Source organism: Notothenia coriiceps, unplaced genomic scaffold (assembly GCF_000735185.1).
Source record: "Notothenia coriiceps isolate Sejong01 unplaced genomic scaffold, NC01 NC01_scaffold00035195, whole genome shotgun sequence".
Lineage (NCBI taxonomy): Eukaryota > Metazoa > Chordata > Actinopteri > Perciformes > Nototheniidae > Notothenia > Notothenia coriiceps.
The window spans coordinates 56,186-65,962 of record NW_011367896.1 but is presented as its reverse complement, the minus strand read 5'-3'; the positions used below and the strand labels follow the sequence as shown (position 1 = coordinate 65,962).

Sequence of the window (9,777 nt, the reverse complement as noted above, 5' to 3'; positions counted from 1 at the left end):
AATGTATTGCATAGTAACCGGTCCCGGGGACTATTGTGACGACGGGAAAATTTTAAGTTTATGTTCGTCAAAGGTTAAATATTTTACTCCTAATGTGTTTCGTGCGATAATACCCCACACCAAGTTTAGGGACAAGTACCCATTTGTTTGTCGACGCGTCTGATCCTAAGGCACTTACGACACATACACTGTCCGAAAATGTTTGTTTCTTCCCTTCTTTTTTCTCTTCTGTCTTGCGTCTGTCTCACTTGATTTCTTGATAACCACGTGGATCTTGTGCTAATTATCGTACTTCTGTTACGAAGGGAGTGTAAATATATGTCGAGAAAAATCGTCAAATCGAAACCGTACGGTTTAGAAGTCGGGACGCTGCGGAAAACGGTTTTTCTAGAAGGCGTGGCGTCGTCCGAAAATAGCCTCTAGAATTGCGGGACAAACGAAACTCCACTGGTTTAGATCGGCCACGGTTAGGAGAGACGTGTGCAGGACGCACGACGTATATTGGCTCTCGGATGTAGCAGCACAAAAAAGAACAACCAGTAGCGGAAGGGTTTAACGGCGATTAATAATTAGACAGAGGAACGGACGCCGCTTCGGTTAGTTTGCTCGCGCCTTTACGTAACGGAAATTGTTGTGGAGGCGTGAAACCAACGGGAGGAGAAAGTACCCGGGCGCCCAGTGAGATCATGAATTTGAAACGTAGTGTATTCCGGACGAAAGATTAATCGTAACGGCTGCCTAATACTCACCGGAAGTTCAGTACGGACTCTCGTCGGAAGCGTGGTTAGGTGTGGTGTGTGTGTGTGTGTGTGTGTGTGTTGTGTTGTGTGTGTGTGTGTGTGTGTGTGTGTGTGTGTGTGTGTGTGTGTGTGTGTGTGTGTGTGTGTGTGTGTGTGTGTGTGTGTGTGTGTGTGTGTGTGTGTGTGTGTGTGTGTGTGTGTGTGTGGTTACATGGTATCGACTCCAAACTAGTCATAAACACACACACCCCAGACCCCCTGTACAGCTCATCATTAGGCCGATTTAGAGACCGCATTATAAATCCCCGTAGACCTGCACAGATCAATACACACACACACACACCAGCTCCATTATCCAGATCATTACTATAATCTGTTCCCAGAAGGCTGTGACCTCGCCCTGATAATGACCCCACACACACACTTACACACACTCACACACAGTGCACCTCCTGGCATCCCTTACACCCCACAGCATGGACCAGGAGGAGTTACCCTGCACCCCTGCCACTTTTCTCTCTACTCGTCCCCCGCCCATACCAGAAGCTCGCCCACTTTGGTGCCACCCAAAAATGTAGACCCTACCAAACTCTTACAGTTTTCCACTAGGGGACTTAAGGACCCGGGATGAAACCACAGGACATTTTGGCGAAGGGGTTTAGGATAATAATTGTAATCTGAAATTTCGAGCACTTGTCTCTTTATTTGCTTATAGACGAAGATGCCCATGCTGTTAAGAAAAAAAGAATAACTTAAATAATCATTTAAAAATAACTAATGTCCCTTGAAATGTGATCCTGAAAGCTCGAACTAGGCCTGTCTGTTACACACACACAGTCTCAGAGGAGATGAGGTCATTCAATTTGCTGATATATTTCTAAGAAGAAATGCAGACGGACAGGTACATGTAGACAGATCAAGTATCAGTCAGATCATCTCCGAGCCCCGGCTAGCGGCAGGTTGCTATGGCATTGCTAAAATGTTGTCATGGTAAACAATCCCAGTGTTGTCAAGCAGAAGTGTTGAGTTTCTGACTGAAAACCGAAGATGCTAGATGTGTAGAGAAAAACAAGAGTATATCGTGCTGCAGACTCCCACTGAAGTCAGCGGACAGAAGTCATTTAAATGTCCAGTTTGATCAGATTCTCCGGAACGATCCAGTCTACTGATTTCGTTTTTTAGACATGAGACTTAATGGTTAAGTTCTACTGTAGTAATTGTAGAGACAAAACTCGTAAGTAGCCCTCCAATTTCAAACTTCATTGCTTTCCGCAGTTTTTATTGAATATCTTCGGGTTTGGGACTGCAGGTAAAAGTAAGCCGTTTCACTTTAGGCTTGGGGAACCTGTTTTGAATGTTATCATACTCATCATATTGCTGTTATCAGTTATTTTACAAAAATACATACATTTTAACCTGCTAGAAGAGCTAAGGGAAAGAACAGAGGATTACCAATGTTGGTATGTTTCATCCTTTTTGGACCATAAATGTCTGTACACTACGTCATGCGTGATAATTGTTAAGACTGACGGGCGACAAATCCTTTCAGTTGCCAAGTTGCATTGAACTCATTGAGCAAAATAAAGGGGGTTCAAAGGGTTTGACCTTTGATACAACCATTATTTAGCATTTTGCATATATCCTCTGTATATTGATTGGGTTGGTGGAGGTGGGGGTATGAATGTGTGCTGCTGTACCATAAAGTTTGTTTCCTGACAAACAAATTAGGCCTCCAACATGAATATGAGGTAGACTGTCACTATGGAGACACTCACTGACTTCACAGACCCACCGGTTAATATGTAACACAGAGCAGCACACACACGGCCATAAAGCGGTTTATAGAGTTTAGTTGAACTCAGACATAACCATCTCGTGTGGTAAAAGACTACACACAGTTCAATGCTTCATGTTTGATAGAACAGTCTGTGTTAGTCATATAGTATTTCTGGTCGGAAAACCCCTAGTAAAAACTATATTGTTGTGTTTAATACTGCAGTTGGGGGGGCAAACAGCCTCCTGGCACTTGCTCTGAAGGCCACATTTCAAACTTAAACTTCCTTTTGGCTAGTTATAAATTACACTTAGAACTGTGTTTGTGACTTCTTAGCCAAATATTCAATGATAAAACATCTTTGACTTTAGGTATTATTTTCTCTAAGACCTAATAAGTTTCTTTAAGGGATACCAAACGGTTTGGATCTGATGAAATGTTATTAAACAACCCACCTGCTGTCCACACAGTGTAAAGATGTCGTCACTTTGACCAAGTTTAGACACCTTACAGTACCACCAGACTGACCATCACCACTTCCCACTGATGTCACTATGCAAACAAACTAACAGCTCTGTAAGCGAGCAGAAAACTGACGTTAGATTGACAAGACAATTGATCTGGGAGGAGCTGCGGTGGCCGCTGGTGGCTTGGGGCGAACTCAGTCTGGCCGTCCCGTGAACTCCGCCGCCACCACCGGTCTGTCAGTCTGTTGTGCTGTTAAACAACTGCAGTCAATCCATCCCACCGCCTGACTGCGTTGTATGGAGACAGACTCTATACAGCGTCACTGCCTGCCTTTTGTCACTCTGACTGCCATTCACTCTCTGCACAGCGTTCTGCAGCTGCTTCACACAGCCAATAACGCTCTAGAAACTGAAAGTGTCTGCTCTCCGCTCGCCATTGTGCAGCTGAATGTTCGGACCTGAAGGTTAAGAAGTGGCGGTAGTGTCAGCAGCGGCGAGACTGACTGCTCTGCGAAGCCACGATTCACACAACAATGCGCTTTTCACACTGACCTCTGGCTGGAAAATAGGCTTAATGTCCGCACAGCAGCAGAGCGGCCGACTGTTTACCTTTCACACACGCACACACACACATACAGAGACTCCTTCGCCGTGGTGTGTAAAGTCACAAAAGCCTCCACAGTTTGATGTGCAGTGTGACCACGCGAGCTGACACACGACCTGTGAACCATTCATGTGTGTGTGTGTGAGTGTGAGGCCAAAGGAAAACACTTAAAGAAGTTGTGACTTTGCTGCAGGGCATCATAGGTAATCTGGTTTGACGGACAGACGGACGGACAGACAGACAGGTGACCGGCGATTATGTGTCAGACCGATTGCCATGGTGGCAAAACGACGGTAATGTGTGTGTGACCTTTGACCTCGTCATTTATGGATAGCTTGTAACACCTCTGTTGCAGTCGAAAAAAACTGAAATGTAAAGTGTGTTTTGTGTGAGTTAAATCCATACACAGAGCACTCTAACATTTCTATTGTGGGTTAAGTGTCAGCCAGACACCGCCTGCTACAGTGCACCTGGGAAACCAGCGTCTGGGAACTTCAGTCTGCAGCAACCTCCACAACTTTATCAAACTGGTTTCCTGGATTCATGCAATCTTATGTTTTGCTGGCAAGCAAGTTAATAATGATGAAATCAACTCAAAGATGAAATGGCAGAAAACACTGAGGGAGATAATTAATTAATACATTTTCTGTCTCTTTTACATTACAACTAGACATGTAATTCATTGTTAATATGAAAAAAAAGAATTCCATAAAATGAATACAGTAACTAGGCCAGCTTTAAGGGAATAAGTCCACATTTTATGCAACAGATTTTTCGTTTTGTACGCATATTACACATTTAAAATCAAGCTTAGTATAGATATCATGTCTGTTGTTTTCCTAGTTTGGTGTAAAAGTACTGGATTCATGGTTCTGACCTCAACACCATTCCATACCTTTAGGATAAACTGGAAATCCAACTGTGAGCCAGACTTTATCACCCAACCGTGTCAGACCTTACTAAAGCTCTTGCGGCTAAACGGGAGCAAATCTCTGCTGGTGGACAGTCTGAAACCAGCAGCACAGAGGCTGTAAACTCTGGCACATCCCTTACATTTGCCCTTGTGGTGTACATCAGCTACGGTTTTACGTCCCAATAGTGTGGTTTTCGTTGCGAGCTAAAGTGAATTGGACACACACGTGATTGTGTAGACGAGTAGTTTAGCAAATTAATCTCTCTTGCAGACAACAAGTATTCTATTGCTGACAGCACCCAACCGAGGGTGGCTGAGTGCAGTGTGTGTGTGCATATAATCTGTGTGTCTTTGTCCCGGTGGATTAGCAGATTAGCTTTACTGATGTAACTGTGACTCACCCGATTATACTGAGTGATGAACAGGGTGATATAAAATAAGGTCCGTATTCCAAATTACATACATTTTCTTTTTACTTCAAGTGTGTACTGCAGCTTCCATTACATATGTGTACTGTTGCATGAAGTTGGATACAATTTGGATTATATAATTTTGTCTAAACACTGAAAACAATTTATATGTGACCAGCAGCTCTTTAGTTTTGTCTCTAAGTTCACAAACAAATAATTAAGAGATGTTTTTTTTAGGCTGTGTTTGCATTAACAAGTGGATGCACCTATGTGGTTGCAGCTATTTGATCTTGTTCTACACTCTGCCACTATGGAAGGCAAGTATTGCTATTTGTCCGCCTCTAAAAAAAAATGTATCCAATATTTTTGGCAGCCCACTTATATTTAATTTCTTCTAAATGTGTGTGTTTGTTACCTTTGATCAGCTCCTTCAGGGTGTTGTACCATATGTGTGTGTGTTCTGTGGAGGCGTTGTGGAGGTGCAGCGTATCTTTCTCCAGCCTCCTCCCTCTCCTCTTGCAGCAGAACAGAGCCACACCGAGCACGGCCCCCCCCGACTGCTGTCCCGCCGCCCGCCGCCGCTTCACCTTCACTGCATACACATCCTGCAGCAGCAGTACACCTGGCTGCGGGACGCTCGTCTCACCTGCACAGAGAGAGGTCGATTAAACACACGCACAAAATGCACCTAATGTTAATAACACTAAAAATATATACAAATAAATAAATAAAGTATTAACTGAAATGTGAGACATTTTCTATTTTCTATTGATGTAAATGAAAACCAAAATATTGCTTTTATTTTGAAAATCAAACAAGCAGAGACATGTCACAGCAGGTGGACAAACATCTGTACATGAAAAAACAAACCCTTTAATTAAATATGAATCCGCTTTAATCACCAAAAATATCTGAATCCATCCAGATTTTCACGTCTAATGATGTATTAAAGGAAATCACATAATAGTAAAAAACACAGCACATATCAGCTTTGATTGTCGAAAAACATGTTCCATAGACATAAATGACAAAAAAATATGTTAAGCTGCGGCTTTGGCCACATGTGATAAATTAAACATGAGACGATAATGATAAATATCAGCATAAAAAACTAAAAACCAAAAACCATGCACCTTCAACAACAGATCCAAACCACTCAGAGAGCACCAATCCATCAGGTTATATATGATACAAGCTGATTAACTCCCCCTCTCTGTGAAATACCCTCCCGCTGCTATCAAATACCAAAAACCCAAAACCACCTGCCTTCTTCCACCCGCCGAGGCCAGCATCCATATGTCAGGGTCACAGTGTGTCTGTCTGTTGTTGTTGCTTCCTTCATGTTGGGTTAATCTCATATTGTAAATAACACAAATGAACATTAATATGACCCACTGCTGGCTTTATTTTTCATTTTAGTCAGAGCAAGGTGTGGCTGAATGTACGACGCTCTTAGCTGATTATAAGTCACCCAACAGTGTGTCCAAATATTCTCACAAACTCAAATTTTTCCTCACATATGCAGTGAAAAAGCCATTAAGGAGAATAATGGCTTCATTTTATACATTGCTGTTTTCATTCTCTATACACACCTATTTGCAGTTTGGCCTAATAACCTAAAAACATTGAAAGAGAGACAGATTTTCCATCCACCCCAATGAAGATGACATTGATCTGAGTTGACAGAACCCACATAGTTGCTGTTCACACACATACATACTGTATACACAATGTACCCACAACAAACACACAACACGCACACTCATACACTGTTGGAGTCCTGTCTCATGGTGTCATGCCATGTGGCTCACTCCGAGGACGTTTGGATCATACAGAGTTCACACACACACACACATTACAATGGGGTAACATTACACATTGATCGTATAAATGCTCGACCACTCTGATATTGTAATTGATCAGTTATTGTTCCCTTAAAATTCTGACTATTGTAAAACCTCCAGAGATATTTAACTGCCTGTAGGAGATTTCAGTTTTTATCCAGAATAAAGAAAAGCCGGGTATATTAGGTGAATTACAACAACAAAAATTGCAGATGGTCATGAAGTAGCTCCAGAAAATATAATCATCCCAGAACAGTCCGTTCTTTTATGTTTTCATTTTCTTGTAAAATGTTATTGACAATAGCCTCAGTCTAGATGAACTAACATCAGCATCAAAATCAGGTTTATATTTTTACCATAAGTTTAATTATTTAAAATTGTGTTCTGAGTAATTGTATTAGTAATTGGATATGCTGCTGTAACAAAATAAATTCCCAATCTGGGATCAATGAAGTACATCTTATCTTATATGTGCCCCAGTGGCCATTGCAAACAACTAAAATTGGTCTGCATGTATATTCCATGATTTTGTTAGTACAAAACAGTCCAGTCTCACCTTTCCGACAGACAGAGAGACAGGCTGCTGGGTGAAACAGGAGGAATTCATGTGCACAAATAAACAACTACTGATCCATTTATATAGAAATATCTAATCAACATACACACACAGCACGCTGGCAGGCTGAGTATGTGTGTGTTAATCTCCTCACACTGAGACACTCGAATAACCCCCCACAGGCCGAACCAACTGCTCTATACTACTGCCAACAAACAACCACACAAACACACACACACACACACACACACACACACACACACACACACACACACACACACACACACACAGTTGGCTGCCGTAATGGCATTAGCTTGTATGAAATACAACAAAACAGATTGGCATCAACCAAATGCGCGCGCACACACACACACACACACACACACACACACACACACATTGTATTCACAATTTCATCCTGCTCCACTAATCAGTTCTGTTTGAATGGATTTCAACTAAAAACAAGCGCACAACACAGGACATTTCCTAATAATTGAAGTAATTTCATAATATTACCACCATGATACCAACCATTACAAAATCAATACAACATGACTGCACCAAAGAATGTGTACACCTTTAAAGAATCAGGCACACTACTTTGTAGTCCCTTATGTTTGCTTTTTAGGTGTGTTATTTATTTATAGCTTGCTGAGATTGTGGTGGTGGCCATGTTAAGAGACATGCACTGGCAATCAGTCCATGTAGATGAGATTAACATTGGATAATTCAAATGATTAACTCTGATCATGCAACATCTGTGTGTGTGTGTGTGTGTGTGTGTGTGTGTGTGTGTGTGTGTGTGTGTGTGTGTGTGTTTTTGTCCAGATGTCATGTTTAAGGTGGTCTCAACATGACCGAACTTCTCCATTACACCACCAGCTGCCTCGAAATACACACTGCCTGCCTGTCTGTCTGTCTGTCTGTCTGTCTGTCTGTCTGTCTGTCTGTCTGTCTGTCTGTCTGTCTGTAGTGTAGCCATGTCGCTGTGGTAACTGACCTGTGGGGTTCTCCGGGATGATGGGGATCCACGTCAGCCTCGTTTGGGTGAGTAACACATCATGACTCTTCTTCCCCACTTTGAAGATCCCACGCAGCAAAACACCCTCACTGGCAAAACACACCAAACACACACAGTTTATTTGAATATGCCACATACATGTTTGTAGGCCTACTAAACAAAAGAATGAATTATGCAGACTAATGTCAGAAACCCCAAATCATCTTTTTCCATTCTATATGATGTAATCAAGTGTCCTTCAGTAATATATAACAAGTTCATATGTGTGTAACAAAGTGAATGTTCTTAAATCATACCTGCAGGAGTGAAAGTGTCGAAAAGTCAAAACAATAATTGTGGCATTGATTAGAATGTCCCAGGAGGACACCAAATATAGTCTTTTACGGCCAAAATAAATGTCTCAATCCCCTTAATTGGACGAAACAAAATGCAGAGTGCACTAATGTACAGGTTATACAAGGGGGGCGTGATCAGTTTCTGATGGGATAATTGGACAGCCTATAGATGCTAATGGTTAAAACTAGCAAACACCAACCTGGTTATTCTTAGGGTGTGTAACTTTAAAGGGTTGAGTTTCTAAAGGGTGTTTTTTTTAAATTACACTGTACCATAAAAGCTGCCATTCAAGCTACACAACTTCATGCACGCTGGGCCTTCATGAAGCTCGTGCCCTTTTATTTGTTTCGCCACTGTCCCTCTGACGGCATGAGTCCGCCTCTGCTCACAACAAACACTCACCTGTTCTTCTCTTCCCCCTTAACCTCCTCTTCTTCCTCTTCTTTGCACTTCTCCTCCTCTTCCTCCCCATTCTTCTTTTTCTTCTTCTTCGCACTTTGTTTTTCTTTCTTCTTCTTCGTGCTGTCGCTCTGCTCTCTCTGGAGGTCCTCCTCATTCTCCGACATGTTTATCGAGTCGATCGACGAACAATCAAACAAACACAATAAGTTATGAGGTGGTTCCTTTATGAAAAACCAAGCGGCAGATAAACATACGGTGAGCTGATCACAACTGATGAGCTATGTTGTATTTCCGGGGTGTCGTCGCTATGGAGACGGGGAGCCGCTTTTTCAGACACTTGGCAGATTCACCAGCGTCTAATTAACGTTCGTGCGCGCTCCCGCGTCTATCCTTCATCCAAGCGGGAATGCGCAAACAGTGAGTCAACTTAAAGCAGTCCTATTTTATAACAATATTTAAAGTTCTCTGGTTATACTTAAATACAGTCATTAGGTACTTGTATATTAACTCGAGAATTTCTAATGTGTACTTCTTGTCTGAATGTGTACTACTTCTTTATAGGCCTAGTTCCTATTACTCTTACTTAAGTTACGAGTTACTTTGCATATTTCACATGTTTTATGAGAACTAATGAGTATAGCACAGTGTAGACAATAGTAGATCCCATGTTAAAAGTAGACTAAAAGTCCTAATTAGTCACATTATGCATA

The 9,777-nt window shown here is 41.9% G+C and overlaps 1 protein-coding gene across 1 annotated transcript in view; it reads right to left on the bottom strand.

The window, feature by feature from the left end:
• The window catches only part of cerkl (CERK like autophagy regulator), a gene marked incomplete at its 5' end in the record, with an annotated part of 14,411 nt that extends 5,300 nt beyond the window's left edge, over window positions 1-9,111 (bottom strand). Inside the window, 3 exons of the mRNA XM_010791107.1 lie at window positions 5,324-5,554; window positions 8,309-8,418; window positions 9,068-9,111. Coding sequence (XP_010789409.1) covers window positions 5,324-5,554; window positions 8,309-8,418; window positions 9,068-9,111 — 385 coding nt within the window. The remainder of the gene's footprint in view (window positions 1-5,323; window positions 5,555-8,308; window positions 8,419-9,067) is intronic.
• Window positions 9,112-9,777: the final 666 nt, after the last annotated feature.